The sequence below is a fragment of the Diceros bicornis genome, chromosome X (assembly GCF_020826845.1).
Source record: "Diceros bicornis minor isolate mBicDic1 chromosome X, mDicBic1.mat.cur, whole genome shotgun sequence".
NCBI classification, from domain to species: domain Eukaryota; kingdom Metazoa; phylum Chordata; class Mammalia; order Perissodactyla; family Rhinocerotidae; genus Diceros; species Diceros bicornis.
The window spans coordinates 30,459,472-30,472,098 of record NC_080781.1 but is presented as its reverse complement, the minus strand read 5'-3'; the positions used below and the strand labels follow the sequence as shown (position 1 = coordinate 30,472,098).

General features: G+C 46.6%; 1 protein-coding gene across 1 annotated transcript; it reads left to right on the top strand.

Annotated features, from left to right (window-relative positions):
* The first annotated feature begins 2,426 nt into the window (after positions 1 to 2,426).
* LOC131400477 (melanoma-associated antigen B16-like) lies at positions 2,427 to 8,158 on the top strand. The gene is made up of 2 exons (XM_058535204.1): positions 2,427 to 2,502; positions 6,503 to 8,158. The coding sequence occupies exon 2, from the start codon at positions 6,573 to 6,575 to the stop codon at positions 7,608 to 7,610; it is 1,038 nt and encodes a 345-aa protein (XP_058391187.1). The 5' UTR covers positions 2,427 to 2,502; positions 6,503 to 6,572; the 3' UTR covers positions 7,611 to 8,158.
* The last annotated feature ends 4,469 nt before the right edge of the window (positions 8,159 to 12,627 follow it).

Here is a 12,627-nt window from a genome sequence, read left to right as displayed (position 1 = left end):
TTATGACCCTGTGGATCTATTCACTGGAGTTCCCTTTGACATTTAAGCATTGACTGTCAGCCTAAAGTCTTTCAAACCAGGAGCCCAAAATACCATTTGGATGGTGGAAGTCCTTCATCTAGGCACTTCTAGGACACATCCTGTCGGAGTAGGGATAATTTGCTTTCTGGATAAGGAGGCCCTCCCTCTGGATTCGGGAAAAGCTGCCTACCCACTGTGGAATTATCTCAGGGTTCCTGAGTCCTGCCTTCTCTCCATTCAGACTTTCCTTAACCTCAACAAGTAGAGAAATCTGTCCTCTTCCCATTCAATGCTCCAAACTCCAGTCAGAGGCCTCTGCAAGAGGGTCTCTGCACTAAACAGCAGAATCTGAAGGACATTTTCACTTGGACAAAAAAGGAGAGAGATCCAGTCCCCCAAGTTCTTCATTCCCAAAGAGAACACTCATCCTGGTGGCAGAATAGGTAGGACTCCATTCCCATCATATCTGGACAACGTGGCATAGCACTGTATCGAAGTCAATAATGTCCTCTTGGTTCTCAGTGTGTCTGTACGAACACAACATTCCCTATAACTCTTCTCTGGAACAGTACAGTCCAGGTTATATTTCTTGGAGGTACAGAGCAACACAAGTCTCCTTGAGGGATGATGTAGTGGGAGGTGAAATGAACAGATCACTGGCTCTGATAGCACTCACCCAATCCAGCACCAAGTCCCAGGTTCCCACTTTTTGAAAATGAAGGCCCAAAAAAGAAAACTATGCATGGAACATGGGGGAGAAGAGCTGCCATTTATTCTTTTCCCCTGCTCATCTCAAGTCCTTCTGTTACTGACCTGATAGATGTCCCCAGACTCTTTGTCTTTCTCCTACAGATTTATTGATGCCCTCAATGACCAAGGCTGCTGGCTCTTCAGTTGATAGAATATATGAACGTTCTTTATAAGAAAGAAACAGAAATAAGAGATACTAGTTAAATGATAGCATATAAAACATAGATGAATAGCAGATTTAAATGTTATAAGAGAACATCAGAAATATGTTATAACAATACCTCAGGATAAACAAATGGCAGACAAGGAAGGATTTCCAACTATGGAAGAATTTCAAGTCATAAGTTTAAAAGAAATGAGAAAATGAGAGAATTATCATTCTACGGCCCTTAATGGAGTATGGATAATGGTGATGATTATCAGAGTGCCAGATCACCAAAAAGGAAGACACACTGACATTACACATCTCCTAATGGAGGTGTAAAGCATCCCGCTGGACTGGTCTTGCCACAGAACAAACATATTGACTAATTCTCTAGGCCATAGCCACCCAGATCAGATGAGTTTTGGAGACCAATTGCACCCTAGAATCAGGCAAAAACTAGGCAGCATCATACGTTTACTTTTCCAAATCACACAAAAACATTTGAAAATATGCACACATCTTAAGAAGCTAGCCCTCCTTGATGCAAAAATCAGATATATGAGGAGACCCCAAGAAAAGAATGTTTCAGCCAAGCCCACTCCACTGTTCAAAACTGTACTAGAAAACACAGCCAGAATGATAAGAACAGCAAAATAAACCAGAAGTATGAAGTATGCAAAAAGAAAGATAATATACACTAGTGGCATATGATTTCTGCGTATGCAATGTCGGGTAACCTAAACAAATCACGGGCTTTCAACATCATTCATCTCACTCCCTTTCCGATACAAAGTAAATGTTTTGGAATAGAATTTATATTAGAGGCCAGGTCTGATTGGTGAAGAGGAGGAATAAACAGCGTGATGTTTCTCTGACTGCCCGCCACCTGTCCTGGCCTCTGTCTGCCTTGTGCTTCAAATTCCCCATTTCACATTAAGGCTGGGACACGACGCAATCCAAGCACCGCAAGGGTTGCAGTAAGTAAACTCATCAAGACTTCCCCGGGATGTGGCATTTCCCAGGAAGCCTTGCATCAAAGAGAAAGGAGCCAAGAAGAGAACGGCCATGAATAGGGCTGAGAAGACCAACACCAAAGAATAACGGGAGGTCACGCAGAGACGGTCCAGTGCCTGCTTTCAGACCTCAATTGACCTAGGCGGGCAGGGCTCTCTGGCTGAGGCATCTCCTCAGTTACTCGTCAAGGTTTCAGGGACACGAGGACCTTGGCAAAACAGGCACGACATCGGCTCAACAGAGAGAGGATTCCAGGGCATGGCAAAGTCAACGGGAAAACCATGAGCCTGGACTAGCAGCGACCTCCACTATGAAGCTGAGCGAGGTGCGCAGCCCCGCCCCTGCTGTTGGCCCCGCCCCTGCTGTTGGCCCTGCCCCTGCTGTTGGCCACGCCCCTCCTGTTGGCCCCGCCCCTGCTATGGGCCCCGCCCCGGAAGGCTCCAGGCAGGGGCAACCGGAAGTCACGCCCACGGACTTCCGCGTCCAGGCTGTGGGGTCTGTGAGGACTTCGAGGTGAGCCGCTAAGACTCCGTTCGGCAGACGGAGTAGTCCCATCTGCTGCCGGGTGTCAGGTGAGACTCTGAATGGGGCCTGAGGTGATCACCCACCAGAGAAAAGAGGGCGCCTACGAGATAGGAGCCCCAACCCAATCGTGGGAGGCCCCGGACTGGGCTGTGAGGGTGACGTACCACACACTTCATCTTCAGCGGTCTGGTTGAGGGGAGGGCTTTTCTGCGCGGGACTGTGAGTCTCCAACCTGCCCGTGGTCAAGAAAAGGCTCCTGAGTGAGTCCTGAGGGGACCCCCTCACCCCACACAGTGGGCGGCGCACCGAGCCTTGGCCCGTCTGTCAGCCCTGGGAGGCCCCAGGCAGGGGCGCCCGCAAGTGTTGCTGACTGACTGACTTCTGCCTCCGGAGTCTGAGGGAGGTGAGGCCTTAGTCTGAGGTAGGCAGTGCCATGTCGTCACGGAGGGAGTCTCGAGTCCTCTAGGAGTCCCGGGGAGGACCCAGAGTGCATTCTTAGGGTTCCACCCTCGCCATTGCAGAGGGTGTGGCACAGCGTGTAGCCCTTTTGTCGGACCTGGATGTCCTGTGTATGAGGTGTCTCCTCACTTCCTTTTTGAGTGTTTCAGAGAGATGGGGCCTTGATCGGAAGCTGGGGCCTCAGGTAATAGACGGCAGCGGGCATGTTGCCAACCACTCTCCGATTTGAGGATCACAGGTGAAGATTGTAGGGCTAAGCAACTGATGACAGACGGGCCTCTACAGAGCCCTTCCCCTGCTGTCAGCCCTGAGAGGCCCAGGGAAGGGATGGCAGGTAGAGGCGACCTCTCCTTTCCTCCTCTTAGTCTCAGGAGAGTAAAAGATTTGTTCTCGGTAGATTATGTTAAGTCAGCAGCACTCTGATGCCCTGCTAGGTGTCATCGAGTTATGTCTGAAGGGCAACCTCACCATGTAAAAGTGTGGTCCCACAGATCACAGGGAACCCTTGGGAGATCCCAAGCTGTGAGGGCCAGACGAGACACCCAATCACTCCCGCATGATGTTCACTGGGAACTGAGGCCTTATTTTGAGTGGACTAACTCAGGTCAGAAGGACAAGTCTCAGGCCATGCCAGGATTCAAGGTGAGGACCCCAAGACAAGACCATCTGGACCAGATACCCCAGAACAGAGGGGCCCCATGAAGCTCTTCCATGCCCCTTTGGTCAATCCTGGGAGGTCTCTGGAAGGGGTGACCATTTATCAGGCGACTTTGGGTCATCCTTTGTGATTTTGGGGAGGTGAGAGCCTTGGTTTGAGGGAGTGAAGTCGAGTCATGAGAAGGTGGATTCCCAGAAGCTTAAGGGACTGTGTAAGAATCACGGGTTAGGACTGAGGGGACCACCCACCCCAGACCACAGGTGGCCCCACAATGTCCACCGATATTGTCACTCCTGGGAGGTGGTGGGTGGAGATATCCAGGTGAAGTGCCCCCTCACTTCCTCCTTGTTGGTCACTGGGAGGTGAGTGTTTAGTATAAGGAGTGAACAAAAGGTCACCAGAGAAGAGGAGTCTCACATGGTGCCAGAAACCAAGTGTAGACCTTGAGTGAGGACTAAGGGGTCACACATTCCAGTATACGTGGGACCTCCATGAGCTCCATTCTGCCTCTGCATTTAGCCCTTGGAAGCCTGAGTCAGGAGTGGTCAGAATTCTCAAACTCTCCATCTTCAGGGTACTCAGGGTTAATGAGTGTTTTTGTCTGAGGTTAACAACAGGGAAAGTGCTCACGGGGTTCCAGGAACTTATTAAGACGCAGAACTAGAACTGAGGGTATCAGCCACACTAGGGCAGACGGGACCCAACAGAGCTGCACGCCTGCTGTCAGTCCAGGGTGTGTTAGGAAGGGATCACCTGATGAGATCTTGCTCCTATCCCTTTTTGGGGTTGTACTGAGGCGAGAGTTTGGAGACACAGGGCCTAGAACACGTTAGACAATCAGAGAATGGGTTCAAGGCCTGTTAAGATCAAGGTAAGGTCCCTCAAAGAGGTTTGAGGATCCTGCCCAGCCCAGGACAGAGGGGCCCTGGAGTGTCTTGCCTCTGCTCAGCACTGGTAAGCCTGGCTATGGTGAGTGGATGAGATTTCTCTTCCCTTCCTTCTCAATTGTCTCAGAGAGAATAGACCTTTTTCTGGCAAGGGTGCATTAGGTATCAGAACGTGGGGGTTGAGGATCGAACAGCAGCCAAAGTAAAGGCCTTAAGTGAGGTCTGAGAGAACCACCCATTCCAGAACTTAGAAGCCAAACATAACCCTGCTAGGCCTGCTGTCAGCCCTGGTCTGCCCTAGGCAGAGCTGTCAGGCTGTGATATTGCCACATTTCCTGCTCAGTGAAATCAGGGTGATGAAGGTTGGTCTGTGGAAGTGATGTCCCAGACCCTACCATTAGTCCAGAAAGGACCCTAAGTGAAACTGATGGGGTCGCCCACTCTAGAAAAGAATGATCTCAACAGAGCCCTGTTCTGTTGTCACACTTGAGAAACTCTGGATATGACACCCCCAAATTCCTCCTCTGTGATCAAAGGGCCATAACTGTTTAGTATGAGGGAGCAACATTAGGTCAGCAGAGGGTAGGAGTCTCATACACTGTCTAGATCCAAGGTGTAGACCTTGATTGAGCAAAGAGCTCACCATCCACTTGAGTATAGATGGGATCGATGACACCTGCCCTGCCCCTGTAGTCATTCCCTGGGAAGTCTCAGACACAAGGGGTCAGGAATCTTAACAGCTCACTTCATACCCTGGGGTCCTAGGAAAGTCGCAGTCTTGCTCTGAAGGGAGCAGGTTCAGATTAGCATTGAATTTGGTGATGAGGCAGTTCAGGTGTCTACATACAGACACAGAGTAAGGACTGAAAGGAATTCATCCCAGAACCTGAGGTCATCAAAGAGCCTCGGTACCTCTTTCAGCTCTGGGAACTTGGGCAAGGAACCCATGACAGATTGTCTACTCTCTTCCTTCCTGGCAACTTCAGACAGGTGAGATCCTTGGTCTATATGCCTATATCACATGAGGTCAGCAAAAAAGGAGTCCAGGGCCTGTAAATAGTTATGGTAAGAACTCTGAGTGAGGTCTGAGGGGTCCACCCCACCCCCAGGACAGAGGGTGCTCCAGAATGTCTAGCTCCCGCTGTTAGCCAGGGAAGCCCCATGAGAGGTGGATAGACAGTGTCCTTCCTCAGTTCCTCCTGGGGTGACTCGAGAAGATAAGGCATTCTTGTATGCAGGGGGATTGCCATCAGTTGGCAGAGTGGTCAGTCCTGAGACCCTACGAGTAGTCAGTGCAAGGACCCTGAATGAATACCGAAGGACCACCAACTCCAGTCAAGTGGGGATCACAACACATTCAGCCCTGCACTGTTGTGATCCCTGAGAGGCTGGGGGAAAGGCTGTAGGGGGACGTGACCCCCAGTTATCTCCTTCACATCTCGGGAGGTGGAGGCTTTGGTCTGAGGGTCAGTGTTAGGTCAGTAAAAGAAGAGATCCCGGGATGTGCCTTGATTCAAAGTAAGAAAACTGAGTGAGAACTGGGGGATCACCAACACCAGTACAGATAATATCCACAGAATGTAGGTCCTGGTCAGCCCTGGGAATTCCCAAGTTGGATTTCTGGAGGAGGCACCTCCACACTTCCTCCTCAGTTGTCTTAAGAGATGTGACTATAGAATTTAGAGGCACAACCTCATATTAGCATAGAAGAGGTGACTCAGGCCCTATGGAATGCCAAGGTAATAAACCTGAGTTAGGACTAATGAGACCACCCTCCTCAGAACAGAGATGGGTCTAGAGAGCCTGACCACACCTGCCTTCTATGGACCCGGAGAATTCTCAGCCTGGGTTGGCTGGCTGCACCCTGAAGAGCATTCAGACTTCCTCCTTCAAGTTCTTGGAGGACGCAGCAACCAGGAGGTCAGGTGACCTGTGAGGCTCTATTTCATTGTTGTCAGAAGTCCACTGGAGGCGGCTTTTGTCAGAGCTGCCACAGTTGAGCTTACCAACTGAGGCCACTCACATCTGCCTTCTTTCCCTTAGGTGGTGATTCCCCATTGCCCACCCTCCTCTTCATATTCCTGCCTACTGCCTGCCACCCACAAGTCTCATCATGCCTTTGCATCAGAAGAATCCACGATGCTCACATGCAAAACGCCTTCAGACTGACAGTAAGAACCAGGATCTGGAGGTTGCAGAGGTCTCCAAGGCTCTGGAGGAGACCTGTCTCTCCTCTCATCCTCTAATGCCTGGCAATTCGAAGGAGGCTGCTGGTGCTGGTACACCCAGTATTCCTGAGGGTCCTCAGAGTTTCTGCTCATCTTCCATTGCCATCACAGCCACCTCATCAAGCAAGTCGGATGAGGGCTCCAGTAGCCAGGAAGAGGCGGATAGCACCCCACAGGCTACACCAGATCCCAAGAATGTGCCCATAGGTGCTCTAGGAGAGAAAGTGGCTTCATTGGTGAATTTCCTGCTATACAAGTATCGAATGAAAGAGCCAGTAACAAAGGAAGATATGTTGAAGATTGTCATCAAAGAATACGAAGACCACTTCACTGAGATCTTACTGAGAGCCTCTGAGCGCATGGAAATCATCTTTGGTCTTGATGTGAAGGAAGTGGATCCCAGCAACCACTGCTATGGCCTCCTAATCAAATTGGGCCTCACCTATGATGGGATGCTGCACGGTGAAAAGGGCATCCCCAAAACCGGCATCCTCATACTTATCCTGGGTGCGATCTTCATGAAGGGCAACCGTGCCACCGAGGGGGAAGTCTGGGAAGTTCTGAATGTGACGGGCCTATATTCTGGGAGGAAGCACTTCATCTTCGGGGAGCCCAGGAAGCTCATCACCAAAGATTTAGTGAAGGAAAAATACCTGGAGTATCGACAGGTGGCCAACAGTGATCCTGCACAATTTGAATTCCTGTGGGGCCCGAGAGCCCATGCTGAAACCACCAAGATGAAAGTCCTGGAGTTTCTGGCCAAGGTTCGTGGGACTCACCCAAGTTCTTTCCCATCTCAGTATGAGGAGGCTTTGCGAGACGAAGAAGAGAGAGCCCGAGCCAGAATTTCAGGCAGGGCTGTCTCTACTTCCATGGCCCCTGCCAGTTCTAGAGCCAAGTCTAGTCATTTCTCCCGCCCTTAGAGAAGCCTGAGGCCGATTCTTCACTTTGTATTTGAAGAGGCAGTTAGTGTTCACAGAATTCAGGTCTGAGGTGGGGCTGAGAGGAACATGGTATATACGCCTATGTGTTCCTATATTATTTGTGTAACTTGAAAAGTTATTCTTTTACTTTTTGACATATGTACTATTCAAATATTGTTTCTTATATAGATTTGATTAGCTTCAAAATCTCCAAGTTTATGAATGATATGGGTTACGTATTTAATGCTATAATGAGGTTTAATAGTAAGAGCTTTGTTGTTTTGGAAAAGAAATTGTGAAACCATCCATCTTGTTTTGTCATCTGGAATAAGATAACATGGCATTGCTATAGGCATTTCCTTGCAAATGTGAAAGATATCAACTTTAAGATAATTGGGATCAATAAAGAAAAATAGAGAAGAACATCTAAAAGATAGTCAAATCTTGGCTTTCTGTTCCGTTTTAGTTCTTGTTCTGTACGATTAAATGATATGTACGTGGATTTGCTCAGCTCTTTCAAGAATGTATAAGAAATAAATCTTAATAAATTAGACCTCATGCTCACTGGCTCATTTATTCCCTAAACCTTCATTGAACACCTGCTCTTTTGAGAACTGAACTCATACTGGGCAGCTCAGATTAATGACTGAGGACCTGCCCATAGAGTTTTCCCATATAGGAGCAATAATTTTATAAGGACAATGGTGGGAACTTCTAACACCTAAAGGACAAGTAGAATGAAAGTGTGAATAGAATAGTTCTTGGACATTCCATTTGAGACTGCCAAAGTGTTAATGCAGTTCGGCATGCCAGTTAGGGGCTTTGGGAAACTCCAGGTCCTTCAGTGGGAGTTAATTTTACATTAAACTGGATGGTGGGCCAAATGAGGCTGAGGGCAACTTGAGCAGGGTCAGACCCTCAGATGATTTGTGTCAGAGTTGGAACCGATAAGTTTGGAGTGGAAAACTGCTGTTAGCTGTTACTTTTAGATCACCGGTAAACCACAGAGAAATTCTCACCTGGAACAGGAACGGAAGGTGTCCTGCATTCTTGTCCCAGGGCTGCAGAGCACAGTGCACAAAGTACGTGTTTTAAACACATCATCTCTAAGGAGTTTCTGAGAAATATAGATGATACTCCCTTGAGATTAAACAGCCAGAAGCCACTGGGCTGGCACTCTGCTATGGACCAGGAGAGCCAGTGCCCTCTTCATTCAAGTCAAAATTTAATTAGGCTGTCTTCAGTGTAATTTGGCCAACAAGAAGCAGGGGCTAAATTTTGTTGGGAGTGAAACGAATGAAAACGTGTGGGGAGGGTTGGATGGAAGGTGTAGGGAAGGAAAAATAATTTTCCCTCTACCGTTCTAGGTTCTTCGCTGAGACCCGCCCCACCCCCGGCCCCCTGTAATAAAAAGATTAACAGGAGAAAAACAAATTTAATTAGGTACATAGGTACAGGGGCCACACAAATATAGGACTCTGAAAAAAGTGACTAGAGCAGGAAGCATTTATACCTTTTAGACAAAGAAACAGATCTGTGAAGAGTTGACGAGGCAACCGGCTTTGGGCCTGGGATAGTAAATTGGTGAAGAAGTAACGAGGTTTGTTTATACAGCCCTTCTAGGCTCTGAATTCCCGTCTCTGGTGATAAGGATGCCTTTGCCCTGCTGCTCAGGGAGGGTACCTCTCACATGGGAGATTTATCTCCTGTTTTCAGGGGGACAAAGGAGGGTCCGAATGTCCTTGCAATGGCTGTTTCTCAAGTTCCTTTAATTCAAAATAACCACCCGATCTCTTCTCAAAGAGAAAATTCTGTGCCACAGCCACAGATCACAGGTCTACTATGGAGGCAGCTGTTAGTCAAAGGAGATTGGAGTGACTATCAGCCTCGGAAGAACAGAGAAATAGTGCAAACTCAGACCCACTAAGCTGTAGCCTCTGTTAGGGCTCAGGTTGTGAATGGCTTATCACAGTTCTAACTCCCTAGCACGTGTGGCATGTAGTAGATGTTCAATAATTGTTTTTTCAATAAATGATTGACTCACCAATTCTAAAAAATTCAAGTGGCTCTTTGACCTTTAGCTTTATATTGAAAAATTCCAACACTATAAACATGTTACAATATTTATTTTGGAAAAAGATAGAGATGAATATCTAAAATAAAGTGATCTAAAGATTTCAATTACCTCTGCTTCCCCTATGAAATAAGCTTACATCATTTACCTTATAATCAGCTTTTCTCTGCAATTTGCAGTAAACCCCCCGCCTTTATTTGGGGCAGATTTATCTGCATTAGCAGAGAAAATACCATCACGTTAGCTTTTAGCTCGCTCTGTTGCTTCTCCCACGAAACTCAACTCATCACTTCTCTAAAGAAATAATATTCCCAGTTTTGTAAATATTCGTAATTAGTTATATTTTCATATTTATTGAAGGATAATGGAAATTTTAGACATTCTAGCTATGTTATACATTATAGGACATGAATCAAGTAAATCATGAGATATGCCAATAGAATTTCAAAAATTGTAAGAAAATTTTATTTTCTACTATCCCACTTTAAAACCGTTATTTCTAATGAAACCAGGAATCATTTTCTTCCTTAAGGATGGAGACTTAGAGAAATTGAAATGCTATGTATTTTCCGCAATTGGCTCAAGTTTTTTCCTTGTCAGTTCTACAGGTCACACCAGGTTTGTCTGATAGGTAGTATCAGATTTGGAGATCTGAGTTTGGAGATCTGGGTTTGGAGATCTGAGGCTGTTAACTTTCAAAACCTCTCTCTTAGCAGACAAATTCAATCAGTATGAAAAGCACAATGAGGCATGGAATTGTTAGGTTGCATTATGCAGCAATATAATTTATTCCTTGAAACACCTAAAAATGAACAAATACATCTCTGAGACACAAGAACATGTACTCTACATTGTAAGCTAAGATGAATGTAGCATGACCAGTAAAGTTTCAAAAGCATATTGGGGGGCAGGCCCCATGGCTTAGTGGTTAAGTGCGCACACTCCGCTGCTGGCGGCCCAGGTTTGATCCCGGGCGCGCACCGACGCACCGCTTCCCCGGCCATGCTGAGGCTGCGTCCCACATACAGCAACTAGAAGGATGTGCAGCTATGACATACAACTATCTACTGGGACTTTGGGGGAAAAAAGATAAATAAAATTAAAAAAAAAAAAAAGTGGAGGAAGATGGGCACAGATGTTAGCCCAGGGCCAATCTTCCTCAGAAAAAAGAGGAGGAATGGCATGGATGTTAGCTCAGGGCTGATCTTCCTCATGGAAAAAAAAAAAAAAGCATATTGGGAAATACGCCTGCTTAGATGGCTTGAGTGTAAAGCTTATGATGTTATGAAGGATAGAGGATACTATGCAGAAGGCGGGAAAACTGGGACAGAAATCAAGGATTTCATGGTAAAGAACCCCTTACTAGGAAATTATCGAGTCCTTTTCTTTTCTGTCCACGCTGGGGAGAGTTTGCCATTCCATGAGTTCGTTTCTTTTAAAAATGTACTTATGGTGCAGTTTGAACTTTTGATTGTAAAAAAAAAAAAGAAAATCTAAGCTAACTGGGTTGTAAAAATCCATCAAATTGCCTTTACAATTCCTTTGAAGAAAAACTTAAACTCTGTTTTACTTATTTGCTGTCTCTGTTGAATAATAGCAATATTAGATTTCTTTGTTTTTTTCCTTTGCCATTTTCCTGCAGTGAGATTCTTTCCAACTTAACCCTCTCTCATCTATAATTAGCAGTGGATAATGACATCTTTATTCTCTCTCTCTCTCTCTCCCTCTCTCTCCCCCTCTCCCCCTTTGTTGGTTTGTTCTGTGTAAACAAAATGATGTGATTAGCAATATGCATTTAGTAATCTATTTAGGAAAATGTGGAAGAATTTGGTTTATTGTCCAGTCTGGCTTCTCTACACTAACCCTCCTAAACTTTACAAAAGGGGGAAGATTAAGGCAAAGATAATTCACTTTTGATACTGAAGGAGCCAGAATGTGTACTGTGCAATGTGGTTTTAGATCTTAAGTAGACCATATTTGCACAGATGAAGCCATCAAAATGTGAAGGAAGGAGGGAAGGGAAAGGCAAAGAGGAGAACTCACTTCGAAAGCTTTGAAAATGAACTCCGGTGCTCTGAGTGTGTTCAATATGCACCCTGAATATTGGAGTCACCAAGAGGTCGATGGAGGACGTGCAACAGGAGGTAGATTTACACAGTATGTGATGCTGATTAGAGAAGAAGCTAGAAAAGAGGTAATTACAGCTGAGGATGACAAGTTGACAACCACAACTGGGAATGTGCAAATCCACAGACAGCTGCCAAGGCAGCTTCTCCACAGGCCACGGCACAGAGACTCAGGGGACTCGTCCCAACTCGAGCCTTTCGGGGCGTGTCTTGAAGCTTTGTCTTACGTCCAAACACGTTGCCGCAGTTCCGTCTTTCCCTCTGGAATCACTTTCACTGCATTAAAACACAATCAATCTCCGTAAGGGCCTAGATTAAGCCGCATTCTAGCCTCTTGCCGGACAGCTGATTTCATTTCTCCTCCACTTATTCCAGTCGGCAGGTCCAACAAGCAACTGAGTTAAAGAGACCTGCCTGTGAAATTCATGAGGGAGGCTTCTGGGGTTTGCCCTTTCTCCTTTCAACGTCCAAGTAAATCATGCCTGTCTAGACTGAAGAGCGCCACATAAAACTGCCACAGAGGCGGTGTCTGCCACATTGTGAAAGAATAATGAGGGATTCTCCAGTTATGGTGCAATGAGCCCCATTTACGGCATCAGAATATGGAAAGGCAGCGATTTGTATCCTGCCCCCGGGAGAATTTTCGCAATTACGTCAGATCACCTTCTGCTCTAGTGTCCTTATTTCACCCTACTGTCCCGAGAGTGAGAATGAGGGGTCTTCTGCAAGCTCGAGTCCTCTCTTTTGCTCCCACCCAGTGTTTTTCACATTTTAATATTAGCACTTTTAATAATGTGTTTGGTTAGCACACAGCTTA

What these genes read in the sequence shown, in the direction of transcription:
- LOC131400477 (XM_058535204.1), top strand. Translation starts at nt 6,573, where the DNA reads ATGCCTTTGCATCAGAAGAATCCACGATGCTCACATGCAAAACGCCTT.